The following is a 17,507-nucleotide window of genomic DNA, read 5'->3' on the forward strand; positions in this document are numbered from 1 at the left end:
ATCCAATTAAACTTAAAACCTTTTGCACAGCAAAGGAAACCATAAACAAAACAAAAAGACAATCTGAAAAATGGGAGGAAATATTTGCAAAGGATACAAACTAAAAGGGATTAAGTTCCCAAATACAGAAACAGCTTAAAATTAACCCAATCAGAAAACGGCAGAAGACCTGAACAGACACTTCTCCATACAGATGGCCAACAGGCACATGAAAAGACGCTCAACACTGCTAATTATCATGGAAATGGGAATCAAAACTTCAGTGAGGTATTTCCTCACATATATCAGAATGGCCACCATCAAAAAGTCTACAAATAATAAATGCTGCAGGTGCGGGAAAAAAGGAACCCTCCTACATTGCTGGTGGAAATTGTTATAGCCACTATAGAAAACAGTATGGAGATTTCTTAAAAAACTAAGTTACCACATGATCCAGCAACCCCACTCCTGGACATATACCTGCAAAAGTTGAAAACTCTAATTTGAAAAGATACATGCATCCCCATGCTCATAGCACCACTATTTACAACAGCCAAAACACAGAAGCAACCTAAATGTCCATGAATGGGTACAGATGTGGAATGAAGAGTGGAGTATCACCCAGCCATAAGAAGACTGAAATAAGGCCATCTGCAGCAAGATGGAGGGACCTAGCGATTGTCATGTAAGTGAAGTAAGTCAGATAGAGAATGATAAACACTACATGGTATTACTTACATGTGGAATCTAAAAGTGATACAAACGAACTTATTTACAAAACAGAAATAGACTCACACACATAGAAAACAAACTTACGGTGACCAAAGGGGAAAAGAGGCAGGGAGGGATAAAGAGAGATATGGGAGATGTTATAGACATACACTAGGGCGTCCCTGCTGGTTCAGCAGTGAAGAATCCACCTATAATACAAGAGACATGGGTTGGATTCCTGGGTCAGGGAGATCCCCTGGAGAAGGGCATGGGAACCCACTCCAATATTCTGGCTTGGAGAATCCCACAGACAGCGGAGCCTGGTAAGCTATAGTACATTGGGTCACAAAAGAGGTTGCCACAAACATGCATAGATACACACTACCGTATATAAAACAGATAAGTGAGAACCTACTGTTTGTACACCACAAAGAACTATATTCAAGATCCTGTCATAACCTGTAATGGAAAAGAATCTGAAAAAGAATATATGTGTGTGTGTATACATACCTGGATCATTGCTATACACCTGTAACACTGTCAATCAATTACACTTCAATTAAAAAAAAAAGTCTACTAGAATATTATGATCTCAATATATCATTAATTGAATATTTATTTGAGGCAAATATGTATGTCTGAAGACTCATGATTAAAGATGTCGATTTTCCAAGAGGCAGTAAAGCAGCAGTTTTTCCATAAGGAAATAACACTCCTTTTTAGTCAGCAAAAAGAAAGATGCCTGGAGTAAAAACTATGATTTATACAGAACAGCCATTTATCTTTATTTGATTTGACAAAATCATCATTATTAAAAGACGGGTAATAAAATCTGAGCTTACACTGAATCTGACAAATTAAGTTCTATAGTATCTAGAGTATCAGAAATTCGGCCAAGGGGGACAGAGGATAAAGCATCGCATGCAGATGCTCCTGGTAGAGGGGGGGCTCTATCTGCAGGTCAGGTCCACCGTGTGCAGCGCACACAAAATCCTAGAGAAAATGCAATTGACTCACTTGGGTGAAGTGTGTTTCCTTTTGGGGAGGGGGAGAAGTGGCAGAGAGGTGCAGGGATTCAAAGGCATGTGCAGAATGGCTTCTCCATTTCAAAGTGGTAATAAAAATATTTAGATCATGGCACAAGGGCACCTTTGAGGAAAAGAACACCTTAACCAGAGTAGGCTCATTGCATAATTCTTTAGTAATATGTACAGTTTTCAAGTAATGGAGTGGACTGAGAGGAATTTTACTTCAAAAGCGGCTATCTATTTTTCTTCTCGCCCTCTGGGGCTTGATCTGTTTCGGCGTCACAGGGGCACTTTTCTACACAGTTTCTAGGGAACCATCCTCTTATTCTTGAAACACCTGAGGGAGAAAATGAAATTGATATGAAATAGATATACCAAAATGAAATCTGTGAGACTTGTAAATCCTGTTACTTCAAACTGATAAGCTTTTAATTACCCCCCCCCAATTTTGATTAGCACAACTTGAGGCTAAAATTAACTAACTAACTAAAAATTCAAAATATATGCATTCCTAACGAGCTAGAAAATAGGTATTTCCCAAGTTCCATCATCTGGGAGCGCTCCAGTGGAGTGGGGGGACCTGGTCTTCAAGCACAGGTGTGTGACTGGGAGGGAGTCTGACGCACCGTAACACTTCATCTGTTCTAGGGACCTATCTCCCTGGAGGTCTGCTTTTTAGATTTTTTCTTAACACGTGCACTTCTATATCAAGCTTGCATAACCTATCACATGGGCTAATTTATGATTAACCCAGTGTTTTCAAAAGAGCATCCTAGGATAATCTTTACAGAAATAATTCTTAAAAGTAAATTTAAAAAAAATCAAAGACATGGAATGTTTCAATTCACTAGTTTTTATCATAATAGAATGATTCACTCAATGGGTGCATGCATAGCACAGCAGCTTAGTCACAGGCTCTGAGCCAGACTGCGTGGGCTGGAGTCTTGGCTCTTCCTGCATTTAGTGTGGCCTTGGGCACGCTGCTAAGCTTCCCCACATTTCAGTTCCCTCACCAACAAAATGTCAATGACAGCATGGACCTCAGAGGGCTGCTGGGGACTGAATACCACAAATGAAGCATTTCCACAAGTGTGTGCTGCATATTTAAGTATGGGATCCAATGTTCACTAATCATTGCAAAGACCCGATAAATACAAGTGCTATGGAGAAGTAATACACAGAGCTTCTTTTTGCTGCTTAATGAGTATTTTCCTATCGTTCCGCTAATGCATGTGACTGTTTATAAAAGTTATTCTTGTAAAATCTGCAGTTATTGCTGGCAGTCTTATCCTTTAAACACTCGCTTTCATGTCCATACCTTCTAAAACGGAATCATCAAGAATTTTGTCTCCATACAACCAGTATCTGAAATATTTAAAAGATTAAAATTAATTTTTCTTTTTAGGCTAGATGCCAATTTCATTATTCAAGAAGAAATTCAGTACTTTCCGTTACTTACCGTAACCCTCTTGTAGCTAAGATGAATTCCCCTTTCTGTAGCCTTATCCGAGGCTCTTCAGTGCAGGGGCTCGTGAAGAATGTTTTGATTCCTCTATTCAAAGGACAGCAGGTACCACTATAATCTTCTATCACTTTATACCGGACCTGTCATCAGTGAGTGGAACAATTTAACATTAACCCACGTATGAAGTTTTTTAACCTTGAATGTAAACCGTTAAAGGTAGACCCAGAATATCAGGCAACAAGTCTTTCCCTTCTGGCTCGCTATCTACCCAGTTCCCTTATAGAAGGTAATTAATTGATGCTTCTAATTCCCAGGCTTTTCTTACCTTTCATTTCAAGCACATGGCTAAGAATAAAATTTTAGAAGCAGTGTTGACCAATGGAACTTTCTGCAATGGTGGAGATGTTTTATACTTGTGGTATACAGTGTGGTATCCCCTAGCCACAAGTAGATACTGAACACTTTTAATGTGGCTGGTGCAACCAAGGAATTTGAATTTAATTTAAATTAATTTAAATTTAAATAACCACATGTAGCTTGTGGCCACTGAATTAATTGTTTAGCATCACTTTAAGGACAAGTTTCCCACTGGGGAACTATACTGAGGATAATTATCTTTTGACAATATAAATTGACTAAATTCCCTCCAAACCTCCAGACCAATCTGAATGAAAACAAAAGTAAAATGCATCAAAGTTCAACAAATGATTAAGAAATATTATTTAATAAAAGCCAACAGTTGGTTTTTTACTTAGAGGCAATTTTAAAAGCTACATGGAAGTGCTGAGCCTGACAAAGGAAAAGAAATTAGTATCACTGCAAAAGATTTACTTACACTTCTGACTCTTTTATCTGCTTTTTGTTTCAACTGTTCTATCTGTTTGGAAGATATAAAAAGAAAAAATGAAGTCTCATATCTCAACACTGAAAAACAGGCTTTCCTCATTCACTGTATCAGAGTGACATGACAAACTCCCAATTTTCCAACATTTCAAATTGCTACAATTTAAAGGCTACACTTTTTTTTTTTTAAAGCATGGGAAGAAGGCTCTGTGACTAAAAACCAGCACTGAAGTGGGACTTTCTTCTCAATGTTCCCTCTCCAGTCTTTATCCGTGTATAATCACAGAGCACTCCCTGTGGCCCAGCAATCAAGGAGATGTGCTCTCTGCCCTCCGGGGGCCTCCAGGCTAGTCCCTTAAGATGAAGCAGTCTAGAGACTCAGAGTCTTCACAGAGACTGCAAAGTTCATCAACGATGGGTCTTGATTAAAAGTCGTCATTTCGACTCCTCTTTTCCACTTATTCAGCTACAACTTACTATATGACACTACACTAGATACAAGGGGAAATAATCTCTGCTTAGAATCTTGCCAAGTTAAAGATACAAGGATTAAATTGAGACCTCATGTGCTCATATAACTAGTATATGATTAGGTACCAAATCCAGATGAGTCTAGATGGGGGCGGGGGGACTGGAGCTGATCTGAGTAATTTCTGATAAAGAGGAGGTCATATGGTATAGAAAAAACTGGGGGGGGGAGAATTGTATCAGGGATTTGCTGAGTGGACTAGGCTGATCGGAAAGGCTGATTCCCTCCAGGATGTAGGTGGTCTGACAAAATGTGGCCCAGTGAAGGGAAAGGCAAACCACTTCAGCATTCTTGCCTTGAGAGCCCCATGAACAGCATGAAAAGGATGTAGGCGAAAGGCAGCTTTTGGCTGGGTTTTATAAATCCAAGGTAAGGAATCAGGACTTTATCTCACAAGTATGGCGCGATAAGAGATTTAAATTGAAGGAAGTCAGACACGACTGAGCGACTTCTTCTTCCTCTTCATGATACAAGGAGTGCTTGGGAATTCACTTAGATTCATTTTGACATGCTGAAACAATTCTTATGACTTATTTTACTATAAAATGCGATCGGAGTTAAGGAGAAGAGGAAGAAGGTGGGGTAAAAAGGAAGACTATTTGAACAAAACACTCACTGTTAAGCTGTACTGGTGACAGCCTTCTCTGATTGGCCAATCCAGTCCATCTCCTTCAGGGACCCCTGACCATGTGAATACTTGTTTGAAGTTCTTCCATCTACTTCCCATATCATAAGGAAAAACAAAGACTTCATCTAGTTGATAATACTGAATTCGATCTTTAGCCTGTGGGTAACAAGGAGGTAAGATGGCAGAGACATCTGCCTTTAATGCTTCTAGAAAATACTTCCTCCTCGTTATAACATTAGAATATACAGGAGTAATAAACACTTATTACAATATAGGAAGAACCTGACACACAAACACCAGCCTCGTATAAGATCATCCACAAAATGTGCGACAGGGCTTTTTTAGGAGTAAGTCTAAACAAGACTGAATTTAAGCATTCAAAAATGCTTATTAAAAGTTAGTAACTTTATTTCATATATAAAAAACCCTCAATGTTCCTACTTGTTCAGTAGAACAAAAGGATCCAGGTGTAAAGAACAGATGTTAACAAAAAGATTTAAGAGAAAACAAGGGTTTATTCAGGCTGGAAGGAACCTGTAGGAATGGCCAGGAAAGGTGTGACAGGTGAGTCATTTTATGAAAAAAAATTTTTTTTTTAAGTTAGCAGGTTAAGTGTGAGCGATCTTTCAGTTTTACATACCATTACATATGTCTGCATACTTATATAGGCACTTATATGCACATTTTATGCATATATATATCCAAGTTTCATAAATTATATTCTAGGCACTTAATCGTCATCTTTTACCTACGGGAATAAACTGGCTTAGGATTTCTGAATCTCTACTGACACCTAGCAGTATAAAGATGCACTGTTTATTCCTACAATGAGCATACAAACCCAGTGATATTTATTGTGTAATAAAATATGGTAATTTTGACCCATTTTCTTTAACTTAATAGAATCATTTATTTGATTTTTATTGAGCAACATAGTGCCAGGTTTAAAATAACTTCTAGATTTAGTGTGGCACTTTACAGATAGCCTTGGTCATCGGCAAAAAAAGTTACTCTAATGTCAATGTTATGCTAACTAGAGATTATACCTTGAAATATTTTATTATCATTGGATAGTATTTTAGAGAAAAGCTTCTTGCAGTTACTGATAAAGTGATACTGATAATAATTCAATTACAAGAACTGTCAAGCTGTAACATGAAAACATGTAAGTCCATCCCCATCCTGATAATGAGTAACTTCTTTTCCCTTCTTATAAACAAAAACTTCAGTGTCTTAAAATGGATTAAGAACCTCAGAGAACCGAGACCTAGAATATTAAAAAAGACAAAGTGCTAAGGATGAGAGCAGTTTACGAAAACAACAAAGGCATGGAGTCTGTGTGAGAGAAGCACACAGTGAAGAGGGAACTCCGTGCACAGTACGTGTTAAAAACTGCCAGAGGCGTGCAACAGGTGCCATGGGAAAAGGGAAGAAGGGTACTTCACTTGGTCCAGGGAGAGTCAAGGAAGGTTTCTCGGAGGAACTGACAGCTGAACCAAGTCTCGAGGGGCAAGAAATAAGGAAAAAAGAGCTAGGAAGAATATTCTAGGCAGAGTGAGCAACATGTGGAAAAATACAGAAGCGTAAGATGCATAAACTATTTGGTATTAGCTGGTATGGAGTATGAATGGGATGGGGAGGGGTGGAAATGAACTGGAGAAGCAGGTAAGGGGAAGACATAAAAGGTTTTAGTATGCATAAGCTAAGGAGCTTGGACTTAAACTTGTATATCCGTGGTTCTCAAAGTATGCTTTGTGCATCTCCTTCAGTCCCCAAGACCTTTTCTTGGGGTTGAACAAAGTCAGACAACTTTGATAATAATACTAAGACATTCTTGCCTTCTTTCATGGTGCTGACATTTGCAACGGTGGGTGAAATTGCTGGCACCTTATGTTGGCGTCAAGACAATGGCACCAAGCTGTTATATTCTTCATTGCTACACACTCAATTCAAACCAAACCAAACCAACAAAAAGCCCAGTTTTACATAAAAATGTCTTGATGAATAAAAATAATTTTTATTAAATCTCAGCCCTCAAGTAGATGTCTTTTTAATATTCTGTGTGACAACACAGGAAATACACATAAAGCATGACAAAATGCTTATCTCAAGGAAAACACCTGTCTGAGCTGTGAGCCAACTACAGCTGTGCAGCCAGCTTTTTTCATGAAATGCTGTTTTTGTTTGAAAGAATGAGTAATGTAACAGACAAACCAAAGTTGTTCAGACTTCAGTATTTAGTGGATGTCTTCTCGAAGATGAACAAAGTCAGGCTATTACTTCATATAAACAACTACTTGTTGCTAGTGAAAAATGTAAGGCTTTCAAATGAAAATTAGAATTTGGAACGTTTACATCACCACTATGAGCTTGACGGCTTTCCAATATTTAAATATTTTCCCCATAAAACTGGTAGTGATACGAATGGATTTACATTGTGAATAATGAACTGTATCAACATTCTAAAAATCTGTGTATCTGTAAACCAGTATGTTCCAAAAGACCAATGCTTGATGCCCTATATGGCTAAAAGATCCATTCAAAGAGCAAGACAGATTGATGGATTTGAATACAAAAGAATGCAAAAAATTGATTGATGTAATTTTAGATCTCACATGCAACTAACCTCTCACCAACTAGCACTTGTCAAGTTATAATGTATTGTTACTACCAAAGAATGTCCACTGTTACCTAAAAGGCATATTAAAATACCCCTTTTTCTACCTACTTATCTGTTTGAGGCTGAATTTTCTTCATATACTTCAATCAAAGCAACATATCTCAACAGACTGAATGCAGAACTAGATGTGAGAATCCAACTGTCTTCTGTTGAGTCAGATATTAAAGAAATTTGTAAAAACATAAAACAATGCCACTCTCCCTATTCTGTTTATTTTGGAAAATTTAATTATTTTTCCAGAAATGTTATTTTATTAACATATAATGGATTTATTATTATTTTTAAATGAAATAATATTCAAAGGTTTTCTCAGAAAATATGGCAAATGTCAATAGATACAATACCCAATAGTATAATTTTAGTGTACTTAACAATTTTTGAGAATGTAAAAGGTCCTGAGGGGCTTCCCTGATGGTTCAGTGGCAGAGAATCCGCCTATCAATGCAGAAGATGTGGGTTCCAACCCAGGGTCAGGAAGATCCCCTGGAGAAGGAAACGGCAACCCACTCCAGTATTCTTGCCTGAGAAATTCCACAGACACAGAAGCCTAGAGGGCTACAGTCCATGAGGTCGCAAAAGAGCTGGGCACGAATTAGTCGCTAAACAACGAACAAAAAAAGGTCCCAAGACCGAAGTTTGAGAGCTGCTGCTATAAATTAAAACTCACCAACTGGCTGCTAGGGGGCTAAATATGTCCTATAGGTGTGTTTTCTTTGGCCCATGAAGATTTTCTGTTTATTTTGCTCTTAATTTGAATTGTTTCTCAATGTTTAAAAACAAAGAAGGTAACATAAAAATCCAGATCTCTGGTTTTTCTTGGAAAAAACAATTACATGATCTCACAATACTAGGTGAGGATTTCTCTGTGGCCATGATGAGCTTGGTCTGCTGGACAGCTCTGGAGCGCAGGCTGGCTCCACTCCTCTAGGTTATCTGCCGGGGCTGCAATGCACTGGCTTTACAACTCCAATAAGCTACAGGGATGGAAAGGCTCTGAGAAGTTTTAAACAGGCAGTGGGGCATATTTTAACATCAGAATCACAATGGACAGTGTGAAGTATGTATTGGAGGTTGTGAGGTTTGTGACAAGCTAAATGTTCTCAGATCTATCTGATGTGTAAAGCCAATGTGACGGCACCTTGGTAAGACAGAAGCTCCCATCCCAATGGACTGCCTTCTCCTCCAGTCTGAGAGAGTACAGCCAAATAGCTTCATGTGTGACTTAGAACAATTCAGTGTGAGATGGTTCTGTGGGAGTCTTATTGAACCAGGAATAAATCAAACGGTTCCTATAATCACCCTTCACGCGGCATGCAAATGACATAAGGAAGCCATTTGGTAGTCAAGCTTTCATTTGGGGGCATTTACTAGTTAATCTGATCTATTAGTCAATCAGTACTTTATCAACATTAAGAAAATAACGCTAAAATTTACCTTCTCTTCAATCCATGATTCAATAGAAGTTTTGTTTCTGAGAATTATTTTCATCTGGAAATAGTAAAATTTTAAATGTTACTGGTTCATTTAAGATTATCATCTTAAAAAAAAAGATTATCATCTTTATACTACCCCTATGAGACAGTTTTTATTGCTCCATTCCATAGATGAAGCTATCAGGACAATAGAGATTAAATAAAAGAGCACGTGGTTCATCTGACTCTAAACCACTGGACTATATCTTCACATGACTACATCAATCCACAATCAAATCTGAATCTATGGCTTAAATGAAAAATCATGCTTTAAGTACTACCTTCTGAATAAGTTTTCCAGAGTATTAATAAATTATAATATAATCTACTCAATCAGCATTAACATATTTTGCCATTAAAATTTTACCACTATTTTAAATAAATCTTAAATGCATGATTAGCCTATTTATTACAAGTAACAGTGACTCATTACAGTCAACCTAGACATTCTGTTTGCCTTAAAAACTTGAGTATATTCAGTCTTGATTCTATTTTTGATTTTCCTGAAATGACAATTCCATTTATGTAGGTTTTTACACCACATGACTTTACTTTATTTCTAATGTGATTCTTAATTATAGGCATTGGTGAAAATTTTTCAAAGAATTTGATTCCAGACTAGTAAAAAATATAAAATATAACCCAAACCAGGTTATTTTAAAACTAAGAGTTCAAAAAGGGTTGGGCAATGCATCAGGGCCTGCTAGCGCAGTGTTTCTAATTCTACGAGTTCTGCAATTCTCTGATGTCTGGCTGTGTCTTCATGGGGACACTGTGACACGGGAAGAGCAACCCTGGACTGGGAGTCCTTTCCATCTTCCAAGGGCCTAGCACAGTAGCTGGTTCATGGTAGGCCTTCAGTGAATGAATACACTAATGAATCAAATGCAGTGAGTCATAAGAACTATTTTTTGATCCCTTCAGGGTCACATCCTCCTTCTCTGGGCTCTCACAGCATCACTTTGTACATAAGTCTATGATATACACATGACCCAGATTTAATGGCAGGATCCTCTTCATTCTCATTATTGTAAACTCAGAAATTAGGAGAGTGATTCATCATAGAGCAGACATTAAGTAGCACCAATATCATAGGGTTGTTATGGAGATTAAATGAGCTATCATATGTAAAAGGCCTAAAATAGCACTCCATAAACGTTAGCTATGTTATTATGCTTTTGATTAATATATGTGATTATAAAATAACATTAATAATTATGTTTACTGAATGCATGAATGGATGATATTGGGTATGCCACTTAAGCTCCTTGTGACTCAATTACTCATCTGCAAGGAAGGGAAAATAATACTCCTCTTCGACTTCTTTTGGGGTTGATATGAACATCAAGAGAGACTGTGAGAAGAGCTTTCTCAAGGATAAAATGCTGTGTAACTCTAACTTAGGATTTTTTAAATTAAATCATTACCAACAAATGCTGGCAAAGTCACTTTGAAATTATCTGACCAGCAGAAGATAAAATTCATCACCTAGGTGGAAAAAGTAACAATAATCTCCATTTCACACGGCATTCTTAAATGCAGCTTTTTTCTCCTTCTCATTACAAGCGGCCCCAATTACTCGACAGTGTTAGCTCGAGGTAATGGAGGAGCTTACCTGGATAAAAAACAACATCCCGACAGCTATGGTTGTTCCTAAAGCTAATCCCAAGGCAAACAAGGTGGCAGCAAATGCAGCTAATCCAAAAGGAATAATCGGAAGAGGGTCTCTCCGGGCTGCGCTCATATCAATCTTGACCGTGTTCCACCCAAAGGAGAGCTGCGAACAACAACACCCACAAGAAATACTTGGTTGTCGTAAATGGTTAGACTCTACTGTACCACTTAAAACCACTTGATCAAGATCAGCAAATGACAATGTGCTATTGTGGCCAAAGCAAACATAACTGTTTTCTAGTTAATTCTGTGGCTTGAACTCATAGTGACATGCACGATATCCTCTTTGGTATTGTCAAATGTTTTTTGTTTGTCATTGTTTCCTCAGAAAGCATTAGGTACCTCGAATAGATGTTTGCAATAAAAAAAAAAAAAGCAAGCATTAGGTAGACTGCACGCGCATTACGGGGGATGAATGACAGTGGACACACATCTAAGCTGTAACTGTCTCCTGGCTGCTCCTCGCTTTCCTGTATTTACAGTGCTCGTCCATAGTGACAAAGATAGCCTAAGATTCAGTGGTTTCTTCCCTCTTGTTCCACAACCAGAGGTTTAAGAACTAGTAACATGTAGGTCAAAACACGTCCTGCTAATGTGCACTGCCTGGCCTGAAAAATGTTTTAGAATATTCAGAGTTAGGTACCAACATTTAGAAATTTAGTGTGTTAGAAATCAGACTGCACATAGAAAGTCTGGGTTTTCAGATTTTTCTTGAAAAACCAGATGATCTGGCATTGCCAGGCTGGATTTCCAAACATCAATAAATGGCTGAAGTAAAATATGGGTTGTCCTCTGTGTGAAGGGCATGTGTTTTCCAGGTTCCCATTAGGCCTCGGTCCCTCATTTACCCTCCGGGCATGTTTGCTGCTGCTGCTAAGTCACTTCAGTCGTGTCTGACTCTGTGTGACCCCAGGGACGGCAGCCCACCAGGCTCCCCTGTCCCTGGGATTCTCCAGGCAAGAACACTGGAGTGGGTTGCTGTTTCCTTCTCCAATGCATGAAAGTGAAAAGTGAAAGTGAAGTCGCTCAGTCGTATCCGACTCTTAGCGACCCCATGGACTGCAGCCTACCAGGCTCCTCTGTCCATGGGATTTTCCAGGCAAGAGTACTGGAGTGGGGTGCCATTGCCTTCTCCGTCAGGCATGCTTAAGGACCTGAATTTGTGACCACCAAACTTTATCTCATAACCACGTGCTCATAAATCAACTCAATCAGTCGTACGATGTTTAAGAACGTGCACTTGCTGTGTGAGCCATGTTCCAGAGCACTGGATTTAGAAACGAACGAAAGTACTGCAAGTGGCCACAGGATCGAACGCAAACAGAGAGCACTTGTATTGTCTTTTTCTTCCCACTTTTCTGTTTTTTTCCTCTATTTTCTACCATAGCTTATTGAAGTCCAATAAGTTATACATAGTAAAACTTCAACTACAGCATATACGGTGAGTTTCCAGATAGCATATACAAAATAATCTTTCCTCATCTTAAAAACTGTTTTAAAGCTTTTTTAAAGAAGGAATCCCTGTAAAGGTAAAACAAAGTTCTATTTCCCCACCTAAACTGCAGAACACCTATTTCCAAAAGGGACTTCTTAAAGAATCTTGATAACTACTATTTAATCTCTCATGATTTGATAAACAAATGTTTTCACTTACCCGATTATAAAGCTGCGTATACATGGTCATAACAAAAATAAAGGCAGCGTGAATACAGCCCAGTGGTGCTAAAAGGAGGAACAGCGTGAAGGAAGCATGATTCTGATAGCCGCAGCAGTTGTTGATCCAAGGGCAGTGATGGTCCATCTTCATCACACATCTAATGGGAAAAATTTATAGAAAACATGAGGCAGAAAATCCTGTCTACTTGAAATAACTTTGGTCTTCAAAAGATCAAGCACACAGGAATCTAGCATGTCCATGCATGAGTCACAGAGGAATAATACTTTATAGAACAAAAAGAAAAATCTTTATGAGTTTTTAAACAACTTTGAACAGTGACTTCTTTTAAATTTTAAACAGCCAAAGAAAGGGCAGGCTTTGTAAAGGCTTCTGAGGAAACAGACATCTGCTACAAGTTTGTTTGTTTAAAGAAGTCAGGAGGCCCACTGAAAGGTTCATTATAAAGAAATAAGCATGGTTCCTGATTTTCCTCTTGCTCTGAAGTGACTGGAGTGGAAAACAACAGAGACTGAACAAAATTACTTCTGAATCTCCACTGGGGTTGATGGGGCCTGGCAGACGCTTGTAACTTCCTTCCTTCATGTTCTTATCCTTTACATGTGGCGTCTCCGAGCTAAGCAAGCTAATTCTGGAATGTAAGATGTGGTTTAGTAAGTGAAGTCTTACTCTGTTTCCTTTCCTTGAGGTTGTTAGAAGAAAATTTTCTTGCCTCAAACTAAACTTTATTTGCCCCTCCAATGGTCCCCCTAAACCTCAGAATTAGCATCATAAATTTCTTATTTATCAGTGGATACAGATGTTCACTTACAAAGGTTCTATCAATAGCTTAATTCACATTTTTTACAGTGATTCTGTTTTCTTCCAATTAAGGCTTTTATATTAAATACTTGTGACAACAGGCACCTGAATTCACTTATTAGATTTATGTAAGTATAAATGTGACTCAACTAAATAATGGAAAAAGCAGGTCTCCTTTATAATTTAGACTCAGAACAATTCTAAGCCTAGTTAACATGTCAGCCGACAGTTAACCCTGATTTATGAAAACAACTTAAAGTATAATGTTTTACCCTGTTCCTGTCATGGCAAGAAGAAAGAGTGAAACTTTCATTATCAGAATTGACAATTTGAAAGTAAGATTATGGACACAAGTATTTTAACAACATTGTTTATAAAGTAGTCACCTTGCAGGGAATAAAACTAGGATTGACGTGCTAAGAAAGAATAACAAAAGGCCAGTAATCAAGTTGATCAGTCTTCAATAAATAGTAAAGACAGACAGTACCTGTTACACTTTCTGCAGTGATGTGACCGTGGTGCCTTGTATGCTTGGCAGACTTTACAGTACTGGAGGTACACACTATCCTGAGAATTTTCCTTGGCAGTGAAATATAAACAAAATATAAATTTCTGGGTAATTGGACAAGTGATACTGCTGTTATCAGAAATTCATTATTTAAACAAATTTTAGCTCAAAAAGAAGGGCTGGAAATGCAAGCTAAAATTCAAATTCCATCTTTCCCCCATCTCCCATAAATGAAAATCAAACTACAGTATTTATTCATAAGGCTTGGCTTGTTATAAGCTGTCCATTGTTTCTGAATACTTTATAAACTAGTAGCTTCGCAAAGAGTCAGAAACGACTGAGCGACTGAACTGAACTGAACTGAGCTTCTAAAGTATTTTTCTCAGTTATGAGGGATGTTAATATGTTACATGAAGAAAAAATATCCCAGTGCCCAACCACATTGTAGAATTATGAGGTACACGATATACAGTGTTTCCTAGAAACTTATGACCATGTACTCATTACTACCACTCCATTTTTTTTTTTAATTGAAATTGCTTTGGGAAATACTTTCAAGCAGGTATGAAAAAAATTCTTTGAGCTCTAAATGGCCAGTGATTGGAATAATATGCTTAGTCTCCACCAAAGTAAAAAGTAGGCTATGTTTGATATTATTGGTTGGCAGGTAAGGAAAAAACTAAATATATGATTATCATGAGGGTTCACCATTTTAAGGAACCTTTTTCTTACCGGTTTCCACCCCAGAGGGACGAAGCCAGGACCAACAAACATGGCATTGAAGTAATTATAAAGAATCATGACAGTCCAGTTAATCAACATGATGAAATTCACGCTTCCTCCAGTGGTATGTAAGGGCCAATACCACAACACAGAGTCAATCATGGCCATGGTAGAACATATTGCTATAACACCAAGGGCTATAATGGGACCCCAGTGACAAAGTCTCTTTAATTCTTGGAGATTTTCAAACTTGACAACTGAGCAGAATGTACCCATTTTGGTGAGGAAGAATGTCTTTCAGTTTTTAAAGAATTACAGATTTCCTCTTTCTGTGCACACATTTCCTCGTGCCACAAGTCCGTGTGTGTTCCTTAACTGTCATGTCTTCACGCTGTGGGATGTTAATGCAGATTACGCCATTTTCACTGCTAGACACTTTTTATCTAGGAGAATCCAGTACCTTGGTTTGACACTTAATCTAAAGAAAACAAAATGAGAAGGTTCGGTAAGACATTTTACTATCTGTTTTTGTTAATTTCAATTTCAAGACATTTTACTATCTGTATTTGTTAATTTCAATAATCGCCTAAATAGAAGCAGCTCACAAGTACATTACTATGAAATGAGTATCTCACCAAATATCAAAAAGAACCATTTTCATCTTATCCAAACTTTAGTCAATTCTGAATGGCAAATAAACTGGATCCATGATTCTTAAGTGGTTGTTTTTTTTCCCTTTGTTCCCAACTTGTCAGAGGACTATGTCTGTGCATATTTAGTGAACCGCTGCAGGAAACAAAAAAATTTAGAGCTGGGATGGAGGGCCTTATGGTTGACCTAATCCAGTTTCCTTCTTCATTGAAAGGAAAATGGCTCAGAGAGGCTGAGCGATTAAACCACTTGAGTGATAGCTGAATCCGACAGAAGCCAAATCATCAAACTTCCTTTACAGAGTTCTAAACTGCCTCCTACCCACTCTTGAATTAAATCCAGTATGATCCAGACAAGGTCTACACCATTTGCCTGAGGTTGCCCCTCAAAGGCTAATTTAAGGTCTGTCTGTGTTATAAGTAAAGAAACCGGAGGATGAAAGCTCAAGGAGGGGAGGAGAGGAGTGGGGAGAGGAGGTGAGGAGAGAGAAGTGTGTGTGAACTCAGGACCGGAGGCGTATATGAGAATAAGCACGAATGAGAATATTTCAGGGAAGGGGAAAAAAAAAAAAAAAAAAGGCGAGGGACCGGGAAGATCTGTAGAAGGCTATTCAGGACTGGACTGGAGTGAGTCAAGCGAAGAAGATCTGACAGCCAGAGTAACAAAGATTTCCACGCAAGAGATGCCGCGCTGCCTCGTGCCTCAGTTTCCCTCTCGTGTTATGGAGTAGAGCACTGAGAAATCCTCACGCAGGGGACGAACATCTTGGTAAGGGGTGGTTGGTCTCGACTTTCTGGAGATGCTGGCCCCATTGGGGTGGGGCGATGATCGCAAAATCACGTCCCCTGCTTTGACTCCCACCTCCGTCCTGTCCTCAGGGTCCGCTCCTGGGCCATCGCATTTCTGGGCTCACCCGGAGCAGACTTCGCGGCTCGGGCTCACCCGGAGCAGACCCTCTCCCGCTCGGATAACTCCGTCCTGGGTACCCCCACCCAACGCAAGTAGAAAGTAAATTCTGTGCGCTAGAAGCTGGGGTGCGCGACCAGCCACGACCCGCGCGTCTCTCAGCCAGCGCCCTCGCAGCTGATCTCCCGCTCGGGCTCAGTGCGCAGTCTCCGTGACAGCCACTTCCGGGAGGTTCGCCGTATCAACCTTCCGTCGGGAAGCAAGTCCCTCTGGCTTCTAGCTTGGGGAACCGGAACCGCTTTCCAAAACGCGGAGGGAGGAAAAAAATGCTTTTCAGTGATTCCTGAGAACACGAATTTTTTTTAGGCTTTTGGGGACACTGATTGAAGGGGTTTTCCTTAGAGAACTTCTTAATCTTGGAGCCTAAACGGAAACTGAAACACGCACCCAGCCCAACTTCCGGAGGACCAAGATCGCGACGAACAACCAGGAAGCTGTCGGCCTGGGAGCTGTCCCCAGGTCTCTGCTCCGCTCCCTAGGGAACTTTCCGGGTCCTTACACTCTGATTTTCTTGCCCCGCGTGACCTCAGCTCCGTTCTAGGCTCCGACCCGGGCCGGCCACTCCGGAACCCGCCATGTCGTCCGACTTCGAAGGCTACGAGCAGGACTTCGCGGTGCTCACGGCAGAGATCACCAACAAGATTGCAAGGGTCCCCCGACTCCCACCTGGTAAGGGCGCTTCCTAGGCCGGGCGGGGGTGTCCTGGAGAGTTGGGAGGCTCCGATGTGGACGATGGAACTCTGCCTGAATGTCTCTTAGGCGCGAGCCTGGAGGATGAAGCAGTGTCGGGGCCTCCGGGAGGAATGGTTGAGTGGGTTGAGGGTAAGGGGAGGACCCAGGCTGGGTTGTGGGGTGCAGAGCCTTTGGAATCTGAAGCTTTTTTTTTTTTTTTTTTTTTTTTTGAGTTCTTATCTGGACTCCACCACCTTTTTACTCGTATAACCTTGGGAAAGTTTCTTTGAGTCTTGGGAACGTTTCTCTGAGTCTTCGTTTTGGTTGGGTTTTCTGTTACTTTTGTTTGTGAAATACAGAGATGTGAGAGTATTCAACGAGAATGAATTAACGTACCAAGGTCATGAGTCTGGACCATACAGCAACGTTGTTTTGTTAGTAACGATGTTATTACTATAGGCGGCAAAACAGGGTTAAGGGCCGTGGTGCCTGGATTCAAATC

The 17,507-nt window shown here is 39.6% G+C and overlaps 2 protein-coding genes across 40 annotated transcripts in view; one reads left to right on the top strand and one right to left on the bottom strand.

The window, feature by feature from the left end:
* Window positions 1–1,450: 1,450 nt before the first annotated feature.
* Window positions 1,451–16,470, bottom strand: ZDHHC6 (zDHHC palmitoyltransferase 6). 6 transcript variants are annotated; one of them, XM_086379044.1, is made up of 11 exons: window positions 16,281–16,470; window positions 14,726–15,194; window positions 13,973–14,064; window positions 12,664–12,823; window positions 10,951–11,112; window positions 9,298–9,351; window positions 5,172–5,339; window positions 4,019–4,060; window positions 3,178–3,323; window positions 3,037–3,083; window positions 1,451–2,055 (listed from the first exon to the last, which is right to left on the bottom strand). In XM_086379044.1, the coding sequence occupies exons 2-11, from the start codon at window positions 14,990–14,992 to the stop codon at window positions 1,952–1,954; spliced, it is 1,242 nt and encodes a 413-aa protein (XP_086235170.1). In that variant the 5' UTR covers window positions 14,993–15,194; window positions 16,281–16,470; the 3' UTR covers window positions 1,451–1,951. The 6 variants fall into 6 exon arrangements, with proteins under 6 accessions (XP_086235170.1, XP_086235164.1, XP_086235169.1 ...); XM_086379038.1 differs by having other exon boundaries at window positions 16,229–16,470; XM_086379043.1 differs by having other exon boundaries at window positions 16,130–16,470.
* Window positions 16,471–16,753: 283 nt separating this feature from the next.
* Window positions 16,754–17,507, top strand: part of VTI1A (vesicle transport through interaction with t-SNAREs 1A) — a 379,768-nt gene continuing 379,014 nt past the window's right edge. For all 34 annotated transcript variants that reach the window (XR_015155793.1, XR_015155794.1, XR_015155796.1 and 31 more), the window contains exon 1: window positions 16,754–17,002. Coding sequence is in view for 28 of the 34 variants with exons in the window: in XM_086379045.1 (XP_086235171.1) it covers window positions 16,909–17,002 (94 nt within the window). In the remaining 6 variants the exon portion in view is untranslated. The remainder of the gene's footprint in view (window positions 17,003–17,507) is intronic.

The sequence above is a fragment of the Bos grunniens genome, chromosome 26 (assembly GCF_055505025.1).
Source record: "Bos grunniens cultivar Pamir isolate PY7600 chromosome 26, Bosgru_T2T1.0, whole genome shotgun sequence".
In the NCBI taxonomy this organism is placed as follows: domain Eukaryota; kingdom Metazoa; phylum Chordata; class Mammalia; order Artiodactyla; family Bovidae; genus Bos; species Bos grunniens.